Below are 23,401 nucleotides of genomic sequence, written 5' to 3'. Positions count from 1 at the left end.
TGTTAACTATACTGGAATTAAAATGAATTAATACAGGGCACCTGGATGGCTCAGTAGGTTAAGTGGCTGCCTTCAGCTCAGGTCATGATCCCAGGGTCCTGGAATCGAGTCCCGCATCAGGCTCCTTGCTCAGTGGAGAGCCGGCTTCTCCCTCTCCCTGCTGCTCTGCCTAGTTGTGTTCTCTCTCTGTCAAATAAATAAATAAAATCTAAAAAAAAATCCATACAAAAAAGTAAAATAACTGGCATTTGTTTATAATTTCACATTTAACATTTGGGTCTCCAATACATACTGAGATAATTTTTGTGACAGGTGTAACCTAGTTTATGTTTAGTGAATCTGTCTTGGCTCTTAACACTCATATATCTTCTGAACAATCACAAGCCATGTTTTTAATATGATTAATTTTGAAATTTATTCAGGATTATATGTGTTGCTCAGCCCCATTTTGAAAATTACTTTATCCCATCTATTTTCCTTTGTTCCATTGTTCCGCCCTTTTAAATCCAAAGCTTATTAACAGAACCACCATTAGAGGTATTCTCCTTTTTCTTTGTCATCATAAATAATACTAGGCAAACCCAAATAGTCTTTCTCCAGAAGTCACCCACCTCTGTCAGTTTGATTGTTCTCAACATTTTTGGTAAGCTAGGGATCATTTTGGATTTTAGCCTTAATAACATTTTGCATAGGTTAGTACCAGCATAGGCTAGTACCAGGTCTGTAACACTTACAGTGTGTGCATCATTAGTCCTAAGCCTGCTTTCCATTTTGTACATGGCATCATTTCATAATCTAAACTCTGAGAGTGCCCTATTACAGTCACACTGAATTCCTTCAAACCTGTCCCTTATGCTTCTATATTGGGATATTTTGCAATTGCACAAGTCACATTTTTGTTAGCTTGCCAGTCCTTTCTTAATCTTAAGCTGCAGTTCCCCCCACCCCTTCTTTTTCAAAGGAAATTTCTAAAGCTTAAGATTTACCACAGTACTTAAAAATCCTTAAGAATTTTGTGAGAAAATAAGTCTTTATTTCAGTAACAAACTTTACTTTTAAAAGTGAAGGTGAAAAAATTGTTCCCTGGTTCATCAGATGTTAGCATGTATAAGATGTAATATTTTGAAGGGAGGGGAGATGGGAGGAGAGAGCAGGTGATAACTCATACTTCCCAGGTAAATAGGATAAGGTCAGATCTGATCACATGGAGCTGCATTCACTCTGATAGTTCTGGTATATTTTTCATGTATGTATGTATAGCTTTACATGTCTATGCAGAGAATGCCAGAAGAGGTGACTCTGAAAATTAGACTTAAATCTATTCATAGTTTCTTTGTGTTAGGACATTTCTTACAGAAAGTCACTAAAAAGCGTACCTTAAAGACTATTTTAAGTACTTTTAGAAATACAGTTGGCCTGACTTGTTTCTCTTTAGTTTTGTGTAGTTTTTTTTTCTTCTTTCTTTTCTTTCTTTCTTGTTGAGTTCCCTTTTTTTTTTTTTTTTGCCTTACCTCCTCCTCTCTTCTGTGCCCTTAATTGACCTTGTCTTGGGGTATGAAAAAAATAATTGACTGGAACATTCTAGATTTTATTTTTAAAAATCACTTCTGAATTAGACTTTTACTTATGTATAACCCTTAGATTCTTGAGGATCAGTGACTGGGTAGAATTTAACTGTAGAAAACCTATAAAAGTGTTCACTTCCATTTTAGGCTGATGACATACTTGTATTTAATATTAATTATATTCTTATATAATTAAATATACATGTAGTGACCCCCAAATTTTCATTTTTACTAAAAATGTTTTTAAAATACGCTCATTGGTTTCTTGAAACATCTTGAAGCATTCTTTTTTAATGAGTGTATTTTATAATAAAGTTAATGGATAAATATGTCAACTTAATGAAATTCAGAACTCATAATGAAATCTTATTTCACATGAAAATTCTAGTGTTGCATACTAACTGGGTTCATCTGTGGCATGGAATTTTTTTTAGTGTTTAAAAATCCTTTTATTTAAAAAAAGATTTTATTTCTTTGAGAGACAGTAAGAGAGTGGGAGTGGAGGGGAGGCAGAAGCAGACTCCCCACTAAACAGAGAGCCCAATGTAGGCGGATCCAGGGACTCCAGAATCATGACCTGAACTGAAGACAGTTGCTTAACCAACTGAACCACCCAAGCTCCCCTGGTCTATAAAAATTCTATTTTATAGCAACTGTGTCAAAAAATCAGTTAAACTCATGAAGTTTTACCGTAATCAAGTAATGACCATAAAGGTTCAGATTTAATGAAAAAGCAAGCAACTTGATTTAAGAAATAATGAAATCTTCTAAGTAAAAAATTCTATTTCTTACAAATATACTCCCTTAAGAAAGAGTGAGTGGTAGGGTAAAAATTAAGACTATCCCTAATTGGTAATTTGGACTCTGAAATACAGATACCTAGAGGAGTGCTTCTCAGTCCTGTCTGAATTCCCTAGAGAGTTTTTAGGTATTTCAGTACTGGAGGCCTGCCTAGACCAGAGTCTCTGGGTCTGAGCCCCAGGCATCAGTGCTTTTTAGAAGATCAACATAATTGTGCAGCCATGGTTAAGAACCACTTAAGTACATCTTGAAGTGTTGTGTTTTTATTATATTTCTAAATTTGGATATTTGTGACAGTGCTGCATTGATTTATTTCTTACTGTGGTAAAAAAAAATACAACAAAATGTACTATTTCATCATTTTTAATTGTATAGTTCAGTATTGTTAAGTATATTCATATAGTTGTAAAATATATCTCCAGAACTTTTCATCTTGCAAAACTAAAACTCTAACTTTTTTTTTTTAGTAAGAGAGAGTACACATGAGTGGTAGGAGGGGCAGGGGGTGGTCAGTAGATGACCCGCTGAGTATTGAGTCTAACTTGGGGCTTAGTCTCAGGACCTCAATACCATGACCCGAGCTGATGTCAGACACTTAACTAAGGCACCCAGGCTTCCCAATAATTTCTTTAAAAATCTGTAACAATTTAATAATCAGCTCTCTCCACCGCACCTCTCCCAGTCCCTGGTTAACCACCATTTTACTTTTGGTGTCTGTGACTTTGAGTACTTTAGTTACCTTTGTAAGTAGAATTATATTTACCTTTTTGTGACTGGCTTATTACACTTAGCATGATGTTCTCAAGGATCATCCATGTTGTAGCATGTCCCAGGATTTCTTCCTTTTTACGAGTGAATAATAGTCCATTGCATGGATATACCACATTTTGTTTATTCTTCTGTTGGTGGACATTGGGATTATTTCCTCTTCTTGGTCTTGTGAGTAGCACTGCTATGAACGTGGGGGTGCATATGCATATCACTTGAAGACCCGCCTTTCAGTTCTTTTGTGTACATACCCAGAGTGGAATAGCTGGATCATATGGTAGGTAGTTCGGTTTTTAATGTTGATGAGCTTCCAGATTGTTTTCCATAGAAGTTGTACCATTTTACAGTCCCTTCAGTAGTGCACAAAGGTTCCAATCTCTCCATATCCTCACCAGCAGTATTTTCTGGGTTTGTTGGTTTTTTTTTTTTTAATAGTAATTATTCTGATGGGTATGAAGTGATATCACATTGTAGTTTTGATTTGCATGTCTCTGATGATTAGTTGGGTACATTTTCATGTGTGTGATGGGCTTTGTAAGTCATCTTTGGAGAAATGTCTGTTTAAGTCCTTTACCCATTTTGTAATAGGATTATTTGATTTTTTATTGTTGAGTTGCAAGAATTCTGTATATATTCTGGATATTAACCCCTTATCAGATATATGATTTGCAGATATTTTCTTCCATTATGTAGGTTGCCTTTTCACTCTGTTAATTCTTTCTTTTGATGCATAAAAAAAAATTAGGTTTGATGTAGTTGCAGTTGTCTGTTTTTGTTGTCTCTACCTTGGTGTCATATCCAGTAAATTCTTGCCAAGCCCAGTGTCTTCAAGCTTATCCCCTTTGTTTTCTTCTAGGGGTTTTATAGTTTTGGTTCTTACATTTAGATCTTTAATCCATTTTGAGCTATATAGTAATTGTCCAGCTTCATTCTTTTGCATGTGGTCATGAGTTTTCCCAGCACTGTTTGTTGAAGAGACTGTCCATTTCTTACTGAGTGATTTTGGCACTCTGGTTAAAGATCGTTTGGCCATGTCTGTGAAGGTTTGTTTTTGGCCTTTTTGCTCAGTTGCATTGCCTATATACCTATATGTCTGTCGTTATGGTAGTACCACACTGTTTAGATTATTGTAGCGTTATAAATTATTTTGAAGTGAGGAAGTGTGACACTTCAAACTTTCTTCTTTTTCAAAATTGTTTTGGCTTTTGGGAGTCCCTTGAGATTTCATAAGAATTTTAGGATGAATTTTTCTCTGCAAAAAATTATTGCGATTTGAGAGGAATTGTATTGAAATCTAGAAAGTTTTGATAGCTGGACATCCTAACAATATTAAGTCTTTGAATCCACAAACATGGGGGCACCTGGGTGGCTCAGTAAGTTAAGCCTCTGCCTTCGGCTCTGGTCATGATCTCAGGGTCCTGGGATCGAGTTCCGCATCAGGCTCTCTGCTCAGCAGGGAGCCTGCTTCTTTCTCTCTCTCTCTCTCTCTCTCTGCCTGCCTCTCTGCCTACTTGTGATCTCTGTTTGTCAAATAAATAAATAAAAAAACCTTTGAATCCACAAACATGGGGATCTTTCTACTTGCGTCTTTCTTTCAGCCATGTTTTGTAGATTTCAGGGTATAAGTCTTTCACCTTCTTTAGGTTTATTCCTAAGTATTTTATTTTTTATTGATACTGCAAATGGAATTGTTTTCTTAATTTCCTTTTCAGGTTGTTCATTGTTAGTATATAAAAATGCTACTTATTTTTGTATTTTAATTTTTGAATTCTATAACTTGACTAAAGTCATTCTAATTGTTTGCTTGTTTTGTTGAATTCTTAGGGTTTCCTAAATAAAAGATCATGTCACCTGTAGTCAGATTATTTTATTTCTTCTTTTCCAATTTGGATGCCTTTTCTTTTTTTTTTTTTCTTTTCCTTGCCCAAATGCTAAATTGTTTTTAATAGAAAATACAAACTGTATTTTTTAAAAAGGAGTAGTTGATGCAGATTCAGGTAGGCCATGGTGAAAAGTTCAGAATCTACCCTTTGAAGTCAAAGGGAAAGCACTGGAGCATTTTAACCTGAGAGAAGATCTGATGTTGTAAGAGTGGATGCAGAAAACTAGCAGAGTGGTACAAAGTGGTCTGATGGATAAATGACAGGCTGGGAGGAGTGGATGAATGGCAGGAGTAGAGATGGAGAAAAGTGAATGGGATGGAGTATTCAGGCATTAGAAGTAGATTTGGATGTGTGGATGAGAAGAAAGCACAAGAGAGCATTTTGAAGGCCACTGTTAGGTTCTTGGCTTGAACATGACTAAGTGAATTGAGATAATGGATACTGTGGTACAGAGATTTCTGTATGCAGAGTTTGAGATGTTTGCTAAATAGCTAGTTCAGAGATGCTACAGAGAAGATTGTGTGCAAATCTGGCCATAGAAATACATGCCCAGTAAATAAGTTGACTCCACTTTGAAGGAAGTCCGGGACCTAGTTAGTCTAAGCTTTGGTGCATAGGACATGTTCATTGAATATTTGTATAATGATCAGTCACAAAAATTGAACTTAGATATTGTAATATATTTAAAGCTAATTATCTTTAATGTAGAAACTAGTACTTTTTAATATTATGTAAGTGGCATTCTATGAGAAGAAGCCATTCTTTCTTAATTGAACTGGCTAAATTAAATTGAACTGGCTAAATTACTGATTTACATTGTCATTTTATGTCATCCAGCTCTCTTGATAGACTCTAATGTGGTAAAACCTGTGTTTCTGTTCAAGTCCATAAATAGAAAAAATAGATTAAAAGGCTGCACACAAGTAAAATTCAGGATATTTTTTTTTTTCTGGGATGGGAGTGGGAAAAGCAGGGTAGGGAATGAGGTATGATGTGACTAGCTACCCAGGGATAAATATAAAACTTTTTTTGTAAGTCTGGCAAGCCTGAAAACAGGTAGTTGTTGATGTGATATCATAACGCTGTAAGAAAAAGCATATCCCAGATTGGAGAGAAGTAGAGAAAGATAGAAAGAATGGGAAATGGAAAGCAGTGAAGGAGAAATGAAAAAAAAGGCCAGGGAGAGTAAGCATTCAGCAGGTTCTGAATTGAGTATTAGAATGTAATCTACTTTTGATCATTTGAATCCCGAGCTTCAGAATACATGATTAGTTTCCTTTAAAAGTTAATGCTACTTCACAGCTCTTGACTGCTTTAAGTGCCATTCTAATCCAAAGTAGACACACTTAATGTGAATATGTTTTTCTCATCCCACCACTATATTAAGCTGGAAGTCAGAAGACCCATTATTCCGGTTCTGGTTCTGTCATTAACTGGCTTTATGACCCTGTGAAGTTAACTTACTTTCTGTGAGCCTCAGTTTACTCATCTGCCAAATGATGGAGCTGGACAAAATGATCTGTAAAGTCCCTTCTGCTCTAAGATTCTATATTTCTTTGGAATGAATCAGTTTTCCCCTAAGTGTGGCAGTGGTTTTCCATCATTAGAAAAAAAAAATCTATGTTTTTGAAATTTTATATTAGTATATATTTTCCTGTATAGTAGCACAGAAATTATTTTGCACAATCTGTCATTCTAATTTATATGTTGCTATTTGAGATTTTTAGGGACTATTTGAGATTCTATTCAGTGTCATCAGTTTTATTAAATACTTGCCACCTTTAAATCATTTCTTTGCCACAATCCTCAGAATTTGTTGATTATGAATTCTAGTGGGAGTATTTTAAGTAATTCTCAGACTTTTTATTGCTGGGATTTTCCCTTTGAGAGAATTATTGTGTTAGGAAAGTAAAGTTGTTTTTTAAGTCTATGACTTATTTATGGCTAAAACTTTAACTTCTTTTTTTCTCAAGTTTTCATTTAGAATCTTTCTTGGTTTTGATTTGACAGTGAACTGAATGGTGAAATGATACTTGTGATATAATTGTGCAAGGGGGATCATGTAATACTAAAAAAAGAAAAGTTAATAACCTGTATATGTAAGACATTACTTCAGAGGCACCACAGAGTTATGCATTTAGTTTTATTTATCTGTGTTCAGTCTTTATACTTTTTGATTTAATGTGGCAGAGAGTAGAATAAAGTCTGGCAGGTACAAAGGTCTAGACTTCAAGAAAAGGATAGAATTTGGGATCCTGTGTTAAAATACTTGTACGTTCATGGTTTTAATACTGAGGAGCCATGATTATACTGTCTCATAGAAGAATCTTTTCACAGTGGAATACAGTGCTGTTAAATCTAAAAAATGAAAGTACGAGCAGGTAGCGAAGAATATTTAAAAAAGGAAGAACATCTCTCACTCTCCATCTTTTAACCCACAAATTACTTATTAGATGTATCTTCCAGTCTGTTCATAAGTAGAGAAATTGTCTGTTTTATTTAGAGTATTTAAAATTTTATTACTAAAAACCTTCCAAAGGTTTCAGGCTAGCTATCACCAAGTAAATTTTTAAACATGATTTTCTTACTCTGGTAAAGAAACAGAGAAGAGTTTAAATTTGCACTTGTTAAAATTGAAAGTCTCACTCACAAACACAAAAAATAAAAAATTTTATTTGTAGTTGATCAAACAAGTAGTAGGAAATTCAGATTAGAAATGTATTATATGTAAGTGGTTCTTAAGCAAACATTGAGGTTTACTGGTCAATGTTTTAAAAATTACAAATCTACAGAAATTTCAGTAGACTTCCCCCCCTTATTTATTTTTCTGTAGATATTTAATTTGTTCTAAAATATCTATTAAAGCAAAGTAGACTTCACCTTTGTAAAATAAAAAATACATCATTAGTATCGAACACAGTTTTAGTTGAATCTCATCTAGAATATCCAGTGGTTACCAATTTAAGTGCATAATGCCCCAACACTGCAGATCTCCAGGAATGCAAACTTCTGATATTCAAGAATAAATGCTGTGGGGGAAAGAATTTAGTGTAATTTTAATAGCATGGACTATTAGAATTCAGTGCAAAATTATTTTTACCATAAAGAAGTTAATTCACCTCATTCTAAATGGTACTCTCAGGGGTAAAAATATTTAATGCAACTTTTAAAAGTTAGCAATATAATTTCCTTTTGCTTTTAAAGTCAGTTATTTTATTGTAACGTAATAGTAATAAAGAATTGCAAAGCAAAAAAAGAAAAAAAAAATTAGTTCCTGTGCTTTAAAAAAGATATTCCAAGTATTTGTATTGCAAATGAATTATTACCAAATGTTAACAATCTATTATGTCTTGTTTTTTAAAGTGAATGAATTTTTAGCTTTTGAGGGTCCCATCTTGTTGGATATGAGAATTAAACATCTAATCAAAACCAATCAGTTAAGTCAAGCAACTGCTCTAGCAAAGCTGTGTTCTGATCATCCAGAGATTGGTACAAAAGGTAGTTTTAAGCAAACTTACCTTGTTTGTCTTTGTACATCATCACCAAATGAAAAGTTAATCGAAGAGGTGAGTATGTTTTCTTTTGTTAGTAATTATTTTTAAAAATGAAGAAGTTAATTTTCAATTAGATTAGAATGTCTTTGACTTCTCTTAGATAGTGAGGGACTGTTGTCAATCTTAAATTTTAGTATGCCCTGGGGTAGTGATTCTAAGCAGCTTTCAGAGTTGTATGTAAACTGATTTCACCTAGCTTCTTTTTAAATTGAATCTTTACTGCTGAGGTTAAATTACAGGACGGTGGAGGTGGCTTAATAATTGAGTAGGATGTTTTTATTTGTTAGCAGTTGGACCTTAACTTTAGTTTTACCTGACTTCAGGAAACTTGTAGATCTAACTGGCTAATTTAAGTAACTATAGAATTTATATGACTTCCTCTTAAAAATATGTTCTTTGTTTTATACACACGTGTGTGCACACACACGCATAATGTATTCCTAGGGAGAAGTGCACACACACACACGTATATATATTTATTAAGATATTAAGTATCTATATTTATTAAGATCAATTTTTATTTGCATATTTAATATAAAGTTTTATTTTCTGTGAGACATAATGCTTTTTTTACTTCTAGTTTGGCATAAAGCATAATATTCATGCATTTATTTTGTACTATAGAATTCTGAGATAGAATCATGGTCCAAATGGGAATTTGGATTTTGGAGGACTCATAATTCCAAAATGAAATTGGAGACAGGGTAGGAAAATTAAAAGTTGCTGAATAAGATACAGGGAGTATGTATTTAAATAGTTTAGATAAAAAAACTATAATGTTTAACAGTGTTGACTGAGCATTTAATGCACACAAGTGTCTTGTATCTCTAATACAAGTATCCTTCAACCTCAGAGCAATGGAGAGGAGAAGAAAATGACTAAAGGACACACTTAAAGATGTGTAACAGGAAGAGTTGAGAAATAAACCAAGACAATTAAGAGAGCTTGCATAATCAGTTGTGTAGACAGATAATGTAATCAGTCTGGAAGAAGGATCAGACAGCATCAGACAAAAAGCTGAATGCGTACATGAGATTAGAGGTGGTAATGGTAGTGATAATTTTGTGATTTTTTTTTTTTTTTTTTTTTAGAAAATGAAGAGGGAAATGGTAGGCTTGGACCAAGATTAGAAATAAAGTTATTGTGGATGGTGAGGATAATGAGGGTACTGGGAAAAGTGATGTCTGGCAATTCCTAGGCTAGACAGAGTAGAACTAAGGGTTGTAGTCTAGGAAATTATATCATTAGTTCGGACATATAGAAGATTGAAGTTTTCTTATTGGTTCAGAATAGCTATGTAGACAGTTGGCAGACAGAGTTTCTTGAGATAGCTTTTGAATTTTAAGAGTTTTTCTAAAATTCTTAAATTATTGTGTTGCTGCTATATCTTAGATATTTTTCAGCTCCTTAATAAAGCTTTAATTACCAGTTCATTCCTTGCCCTTATGTCAGTCTGTCCATCTATCTATTCTCCCTTCATCAAATTTTTATTAAGTGAATGATGTGTGCTGTCTAAGCCCTTGGGGGTTAAATGTCAGTTAAGGTGTAAGTCTTGGCCTAAAGAAACTTAACTTCTAATAGGAAACTATCTAAATGTAGGGTTGTTAGGTTAGCTCTAAAGTCCCTGCTTGAAGTTGAAGACTATGAATTTGTAATCTGCAGGAAAAATCTGTATTTCTAACTCTTGAATAGTCAAAAGATTTTGTGGAACTGAACTTTAAGTTCCCTTTTGGTTTAATTTTTCAGATTTGAGTAGCAGCAGCCTAGCTTGCTCTGGGAGATGCTCAGGAAAAATTCTCTGTGAGGGCCTCAGGTATCTCTGATATCATATAAAATGATTTTTTTTTCTTCTTACATTAAGCAGGTAGAATTAAGGCATTCCTTGTTTTTAAGCAGAATTCACCAAAAGTTTCTGTACCCTACTCCAGAAACAACACTAGATCTTAAAGTGCAGAACAGGACAGGATATGTGTAAGTCTACACATTCCTTGTTAAAAGTCCTCTTTTGCTTATTGATTGTTTGGTTACTCTTTTATCTTCCTATTACAAATAATAGAAATTTTCTCTTCATTGTTCCATGTGAAGTGGGTTAAGATTGGCTGTCACCCAGGCAGTTTGCCCCAGGGGAAGGTAGTCACTTTGTAACAATTGCCCAAAGATATGCCCCCTTCATAAGAGGTATGCTCTCTCTCTCTCACATTCATTTGCTTTTACCTGTCTGGTTCTTAAAAGCATTTGAGTTTTTTACCCATTCATTAGTGAATGGTAGGAAGAGATATTGGAGAGAGTCAACCATGGCCTGAATTCTGTAGTCCTTTTGAGGAAATCCTTCTTCAGGGAAGCCAGTAAGCAAGGAATTGACTAGGATTTTCAGGATCCTTTCATTGTAATAGAAATAGCAGCTAGCGCTGGTAGATGGCTGAGGAATGGGACTGAGAGAGATGCGTGTTTATCTGGCTTCTCTGGAAGGAAAACCTTGGCCTGTATTCTTGGTGTAGGTCTAAAAGCAGTGTTTTAGTATTTTAGAACTGTTTAGAGCCAGTATAGCTCTTGGTTTGTCCTTAAAATAAACAAAGAATTTAAAAAGTAAAATCCTCTTTCCTCTAACCATCCCTTCTCCATTTAATACTTCCCCAAGTATTCATTCAGTTTGAAATTTGATATATAACCTGATCCTTTTCTATGTACATGCATATATTTTATATGCTCCAAACATACATATGCACACCCTGCCTGCTGTTCACTTTTACCCATTTATTATGGACGTCCTTTCATATCATTCCATATAAATCAACCTCATTCTTTCTCATGGCTGCATAATTCCATAGTATGGATTTATGATATCTTTGGTCAGACTAGATGACATTTAAATGGTTTCCTTATATATACATCCTTTCGTTCTTGTCAGTGGTACACTGGTAGGGCAAATTTCTGGAAACATTTGGCTGGATTAAGGAGTCTATACGTTTTAATTTATAGAGCCATGCTACCATCCAAAAAAGATTATGCCAGTTTAGGCTCCCATAAACAGTATATGAAATTTCCTCTTACTAACACTGGAGATTATTTGTATTTTAAATTTTTGCTTGCCTGAGAGTTAAATAGTAGCTCATGATTTGATTTTACGTTTTTTCAGTATGATAGGGTTACCATTTAAGTTCTTTTTTCTTTTTTTAAAGATTTATTTATTTTAGAGAGACGGCTAGTGAGGGGAGGGGCAGGAGGAGAGAATCTTTCAAGCAGACTCCTTGCCTAGTAGGGAGGTGGAGGTGGGAGGTGGAGGACCAGGGGCTCCATCCCAGGACCCATGAGATCATGACCTGAGTTGAAATCAGGAGTCCTGTGCTCAACTAATTGAGCCACACAGGCACCTTCTAACTTCTTTTTTAGTTGGAAAGCAATTTTATGTTAATAAGCAAGACTTCTTAAAATGTGATTAAAGCCAATACATTTTATTTAAAAAAAAAAATTTTTTTTAAGCCAATACATTTTAAAAGTACACTTGGCAATTGTATATAGAATACTGTTGAAGTGTTCTGTGCTTTTTGAATACCTGGCATAAAGAGCCATATTAAAACATAAAAATCATTATTCACATTCATAAAATGATTTTTTGTTTTACAGAGGGAGTTAACATAATATGTCTTTAACAAACAGATCATTCTGACTTTGACAGTTTATTCACAGTTCTAAATTTTCTGGTGTTTAAATTATTGCTCAGTTTTCAAAGCAATAGAGAAAAGATCTATACTATATAGTTATTATGTATATAATGGTAATTCCTACTTTATGCTGCCTTGGATTAAAAAAAAATAGTAATTCTTGTTCATTGTTAGCTATATTTGACTTGTACTTTCATGGTTTGAATTCAGCCATCCATTAGTTTAAATATGGTTTCTGTTTTCCCTGTATATTGCTGAATATGGCAAATGTTACAGTTTGATATGTTGTATATATGTGAAATAAACATATTGAGGCTATTTTAATACAAATATATATGTATTTCTAATTACTAAGTGCAAGCTAATAATGTAGGTAATGTCATTGGGGAAATGAATTTCCTTATATATATATAATGTACACATTTTGCATCATTTGAGCATTCAAGAAGATTAGCTTAGTTTTAGAACAACAAAAACAACAAAAGATCAGTTCAAAACAAATCGTACTGTCAGGAAATAGGATTTTTTATTAAAGCAGAACATGTAAAGGGTCAGTATTTAGCAATAAAAGGCCTCAGTATGTTTATGCATGGAGAGTTCTGGAAAGAGCAGACTTTGAAGCTGTCCCTGGGTTAAAGTCTTGACCGCCACTAATTAAGTAAGCATGTGATTTTGAGCAAGTAACTTAACCTCTCTGAACCTTACGTCTAGAAAGTTAGTAGTAATATCTACCAGGCAAGCTGTTGTGCTGGTTAGCAGTGCTACTTCTGAAGAAGCTGGCACTAATAAATAAATAGTAACTGCCATTATTGTTATTATTAACATGAAAAAATAAAACTGACGGGGTGACTTCTAACATTTTTCCGCATGTCTGTAATGGGGTAATTGTTTAAAGTTAACACAGCGTGCAATAAAAGATAATGTGATGAAATGGAAAGAGCTTGAGTGTTTAATGCCAGTTAGACAAAATTTGATTTATAGCTCTACTGCTTAATTAACTGTTGCAGTTTGGGCAAATGAACATGATTTCTTTGAACGCCGCATTCATTGTTTATAAAATGTTAATGATAATACCTACCTAGTAGGAAATTTATGATTAAATAATAAAATATGTCTGATAATGCACTTAACAATGTAGAAATTTGAAAATATTCATTGTATGATTATATATTGATTTGCCCCCCCCCCTTTTTTTTAAGTGGGGTCACTTAAAGATTTGTTAGAAAGAAATGAAAGAATAATGGAAAGAGCACTGCACCAGGGAATTCCAAGACATAGGTTTCAGTTTTAACTTGGCCACTAATTTAACTTGGCCACTAATACACAGACTCAGAGTTGGGTCTTGTCTTGTTTTAGAGTTTTCTAGCCCAACTTAATGTATAAAATGGAACCTCAGAATCTATCCTCATGCAACCTTTATCCTCAAAGATTAGTCTCAAGATTATCCTCATTTAGACATTTGTTCAGTCCCAAACACATTACATTTTACACACACACACACACACACACACACACACACTTTCCCTTTACTCAAGAGTTGGTCAGGACAGACAGAAGGTCAGCAAGGAGGGGCATCGTTATCTCTCTGGTACATGGGTGCCAGTCATCTGTATTGGTCTTCATTTTTTTTTTCCCCATTTGTCAGTTATACCATGTTGGAATTAATCTTTTTATTTTGTGGAACACCAGTGATTTGTGATTATATGCTGTTTGCTTATATCCTTGTCTTACAGCAAATGCTTATGGAGATCTGTTTACATACTTAAATCATTAAATCATTAAATCATTGTAATGTAATTTTAATTTTTCAAAAAATAAGTAATAGATAATACATGTGTAATTAAATGAAGAAGTTGCCTTCATCTAGGTTATACTTATGCATGCATGACTGTTGACAGGCTTTGAGATGGAATGAATTTATATGAAAAGAAAAATAATGGAGATTTATAGAACACTGAGGTGAGCTTAATTTAAAGGTGGTATAACTAAATAAAATGTTTCATAGTATACTTCTTCCCCCTCAGATGAATAGACACTTTATTAGTGTATATCCAGCATACCTTTCTGTGTCTTTCTGCTGATTTTAATGCTTTTAAAATTACCAGATAAAGGGGGGAAAATACAGCTTTTCTTTTTCAGTATCGTAGTCCTGATTAATGGGTAGAGTATACTTAAAATTAGCATTAGTTATTTCAGATAAATAAGTATTTGTAAAGTTTATGAAAATAGTTCTCCGACTTGAAGAAAAATTATTTCTTTACTGCAGCCCAGTAATGACAAACTAGAGGTTTTACTGATAAAAAATGATCTGTAAATATCTAGTGAAGATTCAAAAGTATATTATTATATATCCTAATAATAAAACCATTTTATGGCATATTTTCTATATCCTTTTTTCTTTAGATTTCAGAAGTTGACTGCAAAGATGCACTAGAAATGATTTGTAACTTAGAATCCGAGGGTGATGAAAAAAGTGCTCTTGTCTTATGTACTGCGTTTTTATCACGTCAGCTCCAACAAGGAGATATGTACTGTGCTTGGTGAGTTGGTTTTATTTTGTAAAGAAAAGTTTATTAAATAAGAATACAAGATAGGTTGTGAGAATTCAGAGTGCTTAAGAATATACTTCTTAATATTTTAAAATCTTACCAAAACAAAAAGCTTATAAAAGTTATTTTCTGTTATTACATGCTGTTCAGACTGACCATGAAGTAGTTCATATTGTAACTTTAAAACTTTTTTATGTTAAGGACCACACAACTCCTTAGTATACCAGTAATGGTTGTATAATGATTAATAATGATCAGGAAATTTTTAGATGTTAGAAGATGAAGGAAATGTTTATTTTGTCTAATGCCACAATATTTTCAGATACCTAAGCAGTCTGTGATTGTGTATATTTTTTCCTCTACATATTACACACTTCCAACTACATAACTAGCTTAGTCATTTATGTGTGGAAATAAAGTTCATTTACCATTCTACTTCACTAACTTCTTGAGTGCATATTTCTTTATATGGTACATTTTCAAGTGTGCAGAAGCCTGTTATATATAACATATAACTAATAGAGATGTTGACTTCAACTGCCTCAAAAAAAAAATCTTAAGATCAGCTGTCTTAAATTAATGTGTTAGCTAAAACTGACAATTTATCTGGCCAGTGAACAGCATTATTAGTCTTCAGTGTTGTGTTGGTAATACTGGAAACACAAAATTCAGTTTACAACATTCAGACATTAAGAATTTTTACCAAATGACATACGACATACAAATCCCACGAATATGGGACAGGCAAGCTAAATCAGTGTGTAATTAAAGAAGAATAAAGTTCACAGTTATAAAGGTTTTCTGAGCAGTTTTGAGTTTTGTTATGAAGGGAAAGTCATGCAGTACACAGAGGATTGATATAAAAGGTAGATAGATTATGAAGAGATAATAAAAAGCATGCATTTAACTGAGGAGAAGTAGATTTTCCATGTAATATAAATTACTAGTAGTGACTTAAAAATTAACTCTTACATTGCTTTGAAAAATTCATCAAAGTCTGAATTTCATTACAACGAAGGCGATCTATTAAAACTTCTTAAGTAAGGGGGGTAAAAAAGAAATTTATGTTTAAGAAATGCTATTTAATACAAGTACTTGAGAATGCTTTGGGGTCTCAACAGTGAGGACGGTTGGGAAGAAGTGGCAGAACAGAGTTGAGCTTGAAAAGTCAACTAGAAAGCCAGTTAACAGTCTATCTGGGAAGTTAAGAAGGCTTCCTTATGGATGCAGGATGGGTTGAAAAAATGTTGACACAAACAGTCTTTAGGATAATAGAAAGCAGAGACTTTTATAGGGTCAGTGATAATGATGCATTAAATTACAAAGATGGTGAACTGGAAAGAATGTTAATCATCTTTTTCATATATTAAGTTTCAGGTTTCAGAAGAGATCAAATTGGAGAAGTCTTATAAAGAACTAGAGAGGTGAAAGTGGTCAAGACTGGAGAGACAGATTTTGAAGTCCTCAGTATATAGGTTAAAATTCAGTAAATGAGCAAGTTATTCAAGTGGGTGGTGAAAGGGCAGAGTTCCTGAGGAACTAATAATAGGAAAGGCCTGTATTGAGGAGATTACTTGGTGAAAAAAGTTGAAGAAAGAAAGAAGATTTTTGTGGAAATTAACCACAGAGGACAGAAGAGAAATAGGACGATGGGTAAAAGGGAGGAAAATTCATCGTTTCGTAGGATTATTTTCTGTAAAACATACATTCTAATTGTATTTGAAATAAATTTCAAAGTTCATTTTTCAAAGTTTATTATTCCACCAATTTGACAGAAATTAGTTACTTTCTTTTGAGTTCTTTGTCATCATTGATTGTTAATATTTAATAACAAATTTTTAAATTTAAGTGGCCAGTTGGTCAGTTTCAGGTAGAAGATAAAATTAAATACTTTAAAAAATACACCATTGATCTGTATAGATCAATGTGGCTCAGATACCATTTGTATAACGTGTTTAAATGAGAGGTGCTTTACTAGTAATGGGTATTGCTTCTCTCTGACATTGAAAAATATTAAAAGAATGATATCCTGATTTTATTTAGTCTCTAAAAAAATTGAAATATACTTTATATTTTATATCTAATTTAAATTTAATTTCCACATGTAGAATTTGGAATCTAAAACCAGTTTTAATTTCAAATGTAATGACTGGACCAATATAGTCCATGATTACTACATTATTGTTCCAACTATTTTTAATACTTTTTTTTAGGGAGCTCACTCTCTTTTGGAGTAAATTACAGCAAAGAGTAGAACCATCTATACAAGTGTACCTAGAAAGATGTCGGCAACTTTCTCTGTTAACCAAGACAGTATATCACATTTTCTTCCTGATTAAAGTTATTAATTCAGAGGTAAGAATGATCAAGCTATTTTTTCCTCAATTTAAGATGTATTAATTACCTTTAATAAAAACTTTATTATTTTGGCACCTCTTCCAGTGAACTTCTGTTATTTCATTTAGAGTTTGGAACATTGCTTTAATTAGTCTTATAGGCATTTGATAACAGAAAAACTTAAAACTACAAATGAGAGCCAGGGGCTTGCTCTTGACCTAAAGAAAAATAATATGCATATACTGGTATTTTATCATTTGACAATTTTTGCTTCTAGGTGTTACACTATTTTGATAATTGGCTTTATAGAAATTTAAGAAAGTATAAAGAGAGATATGGAAATAGCTTCCTTTGCTAGCAGTTTGGCAGATTACATTATCTAAAAATCCTTCTACAAAGTGCCTTAACATACTCGGTGAAATAAAATAAATATTTCTTTTGATATATAGCATCTAAGATTGCAGGACTGTTAGGGAGAATCCATAGGCCCAAAATGAAGAGGAACTTAAAGCTTTCTGAAGCAGAACTTAAAGCTTTCTTAAGCTGCTTCTGGGTCTCTCCTGGCCTGATGGGTATTGGAATAGGTTACTACTTGGCAGTAACCAAGGTATTTGCACATTGGGATGGGAGATAGCTTTATGGGCCCTCACCAGTTGGGGAGTTGGAACTCAGCAATCTGTCCCCCTGTCCCACCTACAAAGTTCTATAATTTCTTTGAAAAAGTAGACTAGAAAAATGCTGCTTTTTAGTACAGATAGATGATAGGGAAGCTTGTGCATGTTCTACTGGGCTGTGGGTCAGAGAAGGAAAAATGTTTCCCTTAAGAAGTTGTAAGGATAGGTCTACCCTCACACAGATTTGTGGCCTAAATTTACCCTATTTATATAGTCCAGAAATCCCCATGCCAAGTAAGTAATGTTTAAGAAGGTAAGAGTGGAGTACTGGGCTGGTAACACCTGGCAGAATGCAGAACTTCTTTGAAGGGACATATACTCAGTACTGGATTCTCAGGTAAAGCCCTGGTTAAGATGAGTTGATGATCAAGAATTATGGAACATGAAACAGTTTGTCATGAGGGAATTTTATCAGAGAAAAATAACAGTAGAATTAAATAGACTATTTAAAGACATAAATTTAACCATCAAGATTTATACATCGGGGTGCCTGGGTGGCTCAGTTGGTTAAGCAGCTGCCTTCACCTCAGGACATGATCCCAGGGTTCTGGGATCAAGCCCAACATCAGGCTCCCTGCTTCTCCCTCTCCCTCTGCCCTCTACCTGCTTGTGTGCATGTGTGTGTGTGTGCACGGCTCTCTCTCTCTCTCTCTCTCTCTCTCTCTCACACACTCACACACACACACACACAAAATTTTTTTTAAAAATTTGTAAAGCATAACAAACAGTGACGTGAATACATTTCAGTAGAGAAAAAGAACTAGATTTGCGTAACAGTTTAACGCAATTATGGACAATTACATAAAATACATATATTGAAAGACAAAATAAGGAAGTAAAGCATGAGAAAGAAAGATATTATCAAAATGACCAAGCAGATTTTAAAGAGTCAAAACTTCTAGGAATAAAAAACATAGTTATTGAAATGAAAACACTTAATAAGTAGATCAAAGATTAGATATAACTGAAGAGGAAATTGATAAGCAGAGGTTACATAAATGTTTCTCATTATCTCAATTGGAGTCCAAGTTTTACAGAATTAATTTTTTTTAAGATTTTTTTTTTTAATTTATTCGTTTGAGATATAGAGAGAGTGAGTGTGCACCAGCAGGGGAGAGAGGCAGAAGCAGACTCCTTGCTAAGCAGGGAGCCTGACATGGGGCTGAATCCCAGGACCCTGTGATCATGACCTGAGTTGAAGGCAGATGCTTAACCACTTGGGCCATCCAGGTACCCCAGAATTAATTTATTTTCTTACAGTAACCCTTATAGTAAAGCAGTTGGTTTCCATTTTAAATGTACACAGAAGACATTTTCTAAAGTTGCCAATATTATGTAGAATGGGGTGCCAAACAGTGTTTAGGAATCCTTAAGAACGGGGATGCAACTTGAAAGAAGTATTTAAGATTCATTTATTTATTTGTAGAGAAAGAGAACACACGAGTGGGGGAGGATGGGCAGACGGAGAGGGAGAGGGAAAATCTCCATCACAGGACCCTGCGATCATGACCTGAGCTAAGATGATCTCAAGAGTCGGACTTCTAACCAGCTGAGCCACCCAGAAGCCTCAAGAAGTATTTTTTAATTCATCTGTAATTTTTTTTGAAAGGACAGACAAAAGATACTCTCCTGTTCCCCCTTTAAAAGTAACTTTTAAAATCTGTAGTTGGTCAGTAAATCTTACATATTTCCCCTTTTTTCTTGAAATAATTTCAGAACAATAGAATTTCTCTTTCAGGAGTAAAGAACAGGGGTGAATTAATTCATCTATATAGTTTTTGTCTATCAACCTTGTTAATTCATTCTGATTTTTCATTTTATATATTGTGCTGCAGGTAAAAAGAAAATATTAAGTTTCTTTAAAAATTATTGTGCAGTTTTAAAATACAGGTTGTGCCACTGCTTTATGTCTAACTTGAAGAGCAGTATAGCAAAGTGGAAGGACTTTGAAACTAGAAGCCTGGCAGATTGGGTGACTTTCTCTTGACCACCTGGTAACTCGAACCACTTTGTATTTCATTTCTTACTTAGATTAATCAAGGAAGTTAGGTAAAAATGACTCTCCTCCCTCAACCTTACACCCCACTAATAAGGAGATTGTGTTGGAGAGGGAAAAACTTGGATAAGAGCTATACTGTCCATTATGGTAACCAGTAACCCTTTATTTTAGGTGCTCGGTAGTTCCATGGGGCTAGTGACCTTGAATAGGATAAAGAATGCTTCTATCATCATGGACAGTTCTGCTGAATAGTACCTTTGTGGAGAGACTTTAGGTTTGGAAGTAAAGCCCATTAAAAAGCAGTTACAAGCATGAATAATAGCTTAGAAAGTTGGGTCAGGGGAGCTCACCTATTCACAAGAATAACTTGGAACCTGCTAATCAGTTACTCTGCCCCCAAAATCTTATTTCCTATTGCATAAAATGTTTTGCCCTTTGTTGTTTACTTTCTGAAATCTGATCAGACAGAGGTTTTATTTATTTATTTATTTATTTTTAAGATTTTATTCATTTGAGAGAGAGCACAAGCAGTGGAGAGAGAGAAGTAGGCTGCCTATCGATCAGGGAGGCTGATGCGGACTTTCATCCCAAGACCCTGGGATCGTGACCTCAACTAAAGGCAATTGCTTGACCATCTGAGCCACCAGGTTCCTCTAGAGGTTTTATCTTAAAACTAGAATCTTAGGGCACCTGGGTTTCTCAGTTGGTTAGGCATCTGACTCTTGATTTCGGCTCCATTCAGGATTTCAGTGAGAACGAGCCCCACGTTGGTCTCCAAGCTCAGTGGGAAGTTTGCTTGAGCTTTCTTTCCCTGTGCCCCTACCCCCAGTGGCATGTGTGCGTCATACTCTCTCTCTCAGAACAAAACAGAAAAACTCTAGAATCGTAGATTATTACTGTATAATAATATACATAATAATAATAAAGAAACCTATACATAATAAAGAAACCTTTAAAGTTAATGCTCTGGTAACTAGATTCTAGTGTAACTCCTTATTTTTCACATGATGTAATTTAGTCTCAAAGATAGTGATTTGGGTTACCTGGCAGCCCTCTTTCAGAATTCCAGGAGCTATTGGATAGTTTATTCATGCTTTTTCCTAGACCCTTGAAATTAAAAGTTGAAAAATACAGCCCTGCCCTAAGGCTTTCATAGTCTACTAATGGAGACACACAAACAGTTGCAATATGGTGTATGGGTCTTTCTCTTTTGGTGGAATGCTGAGACTCCTGTCAGAGCACATTGCTTAGCACTGTGCCTGGTATAAAGTAGCTGAATGAATAAAAGAGGTGGGCATTCTAACCCACTTGTCTGTGTTGACTCTGGTAGCCGCACAGAGTGGGAGGGGAAAGTGTTCCTAGTAATAGAAAAAGCATGAAAAGTGATATATGGAAAAAACTTTTCTCCTCTCTTCACTACTCACTGAATATTTTGGGTCATCAAATGTGTTTGGATGGTCTCTGCATCAAGCAGATACCTGATTCTGTGGACACCATCTGGGTACCCTACAACTTAAGTCCAACAGTATTTACCAGGAGATAGCACAGTCCCACAAGACTGCCACCCACCCACCCCTTCAGCTGCTAATCACAAGTTCAGTTTGTCATCTGTGCTTCTGACCAACTGGCTAATTCCCACAACCACCACCTCAGATTTGATTAATTTGCTAGAGTGGCCCACAGAATTCAGGAAGACACTTTTACCTACTAGATTACTGATTTTATGAAAGGATACAACTCAGGAAGAAACAGATGGAAGATAGGCATAGGGTAAGGAGCAAGCTGCCTTCCCAGATCTCCATATGTTTACCAGTACAGAAGATTACTGAACCCCATTCTTTTAGGGTTTTTACAGAGGCTTCGTTACATAAGCATAATTGATTAAATCATCAGCTACCACTGGCAACTGATTCAGACCCCAGCTTTTCTCCCTTCCTTGGGATGGGGGTGTGGGCAAGAGCTGAAAGATTCAACCCTGTAATCACAGGTTTGTTCCCCTGTCAGCCCCCATCCGGTGGTTATCTAGGGGCTTTCCAAAAATTGCCTCATTAACATAAATAAACTTCTTTGTGGTTAAAGGGGCCTTATTAGTAACAGCACCTGTTTCACAGTTTAAGGTTCTGGAGCTGTTTCAGGAGCTGGGAACAAAAGATGTCCATACAGCACTTATCACTTAGGAAATTACAAAGGTTTTAGGAGCTACTTGCTGGGAACCCTGGATGAAAACCAAAAAATATATGTATGTATTATATCACAATATCACAAGTGGTATCAAGACAAATGAGGGAATGGCATATTTGAGGAAATACAGTTAGCTTAGTTTACCTGGAATATAGGCTATTTGGATAAGGCAAAAGATAAAAGTTAAATCTAGACCAGATGAGGCATACTTAAAGATTGTGAAGGCCCTTTTGTATTCCCCATTAAGAATATATATCTGAGGTACAAAGGTAAGCACTTAAGAATTTTAAAGCAGGTTAAGACATGTTGCTGTGTGTGAATGGAGAAGGCTGAATAGGATGTATGGTGGGGGGAAGCTAATCAGTCTTTAAACCTCGGGTAGTTTTGGGCCAAGGATACTAGGCAGTCAGAGGAAAGGAACAGAAAAGTCGGGGGGGGGGGGGGGGCGCGGTACCAAAGATGAAATCTTTTATCTTTTAGAAGGTTGCCTCATGCTGGATCGTTGTCAGTGGGGGATGATGCTATGTTCCTCCTCTCAATTTTTAGCACTCAACTTTCATCTGTCACTCTTAAATTCAAGTTGGTATTATCAGTAACTTTTATTAACTAATGATAGGAATTAAGTAGATTTTTAAAAAAGATTTTATTAATTTATTTCAGAGAGAAATCACAAGTAGGCAGAGAAGCAGGTGGGGTAGCGGGGGGGGGGGGGGGGAAGCAGGCTCCCTGCTGAGCAGAGAGCCCAATGCAGGGCTTGATCCCAGGACCTTGAGATCATGACCTAAGCCAAAGGCAGAGGCTTAACCCACTGAGCCACCCAGGCACCCCGGAATTAAGTAGATTTTTATGGGCTAATTGTTAATTACATATTTATGGGAAGTTATTAATTCAAACTCATCTTTAAAAACACTTACTTACCTATAAACAATTTTTAATCACAAAGATGAAAAATTCACAAGAATAAAAAAACATTCGTGTAGTTTCATTGGCATTAAGATTTCAAATTTAATTACAACATTAAGGTATTTTTAAAGCAAATTTATTCAAAGCCATTTGCCCTTAATGAGTTGAAATCACCCTTGAATCCAATAGAAGACTGTATTAGAACTGTTGAGTTTCTCTCTGAAATAATTTTAGTTGCATTTTTTAAGCAGTAAGTAGAATTTTTGAATCTGCTTTTGTTGTTTATGAAGGGATCAACAGTCACATGACAGAATAGTTACAGTCCCTCTTCCTCAGTGCAGATGGCATCCACAAAACAGGCTTCCTGAAACCTTTCTTAAAGCCATTTCTTCCTCCATCATTTCCCGAATTTTTCTAAAGAAAAACATCCTTCTCCACAATTCTTGTTCTGTATAAACGTACTAGTCCTTCTGGTATGTCTTCATTATCACTTCATATCATCTTTATGGTTGACTTCACCTTGGA

The 23,401-nt window shown here is 34.8% G+C and overlaps 1 protein-coding gene across 4 annotated transcripts in view; it reads left to right on the top strand.

Annotated features, from left to right (window-relative positions):
• ZNF292 (zinc finger protein 292) overlaps positions 1-23,401 on the top strand; it is a 92,613-nt gene that overhangs the window by 59,043 nt on the left and 10,169 nt on the right. The window contains exons 7-9 of one of the 4 annotated variants that reach the window (XM_046004965.1): positions 8,381-8,583; positions 14,637-14,773; positions 16,996-17,137. In XM_046004965.1, coding sequence (XP_045860921.1) covers positions 8,381-8,583; positions 14,637-14,773; positions 16,996-17,137 — 482 coding nt within the window. Of the gene's footprint in view, positions 1-8,380; positions 8,584-14,173; positions 14,193-14,636; positions 14,774-16,995; positions 17,138-23,401 lie in introns of those variants that run through there. The other 3 variants (XM_046004968.1, XM_046004969.1, XM_046004966.1) reach the window with 3 other exon arrangements.

Source organism: Meles meles, chromosome 5 (genome assembly GCF_922984935.1).
Source record: "Meles meles chromosome 5, mMelMel3.1 paternal haplotype, whole genome shotgun sequence".
Taxonomy (NCBI): domain Eukaryota; kingdom Metazoa; phylum Chordata; class Mammalia; order Carnivora; family Mustelidae; genus Meles; species Meles meles.
Note: the sequence above shows the minus strand (reverse complement) of the source record. Positions and strands in the feature narration are given on the sequence as shown.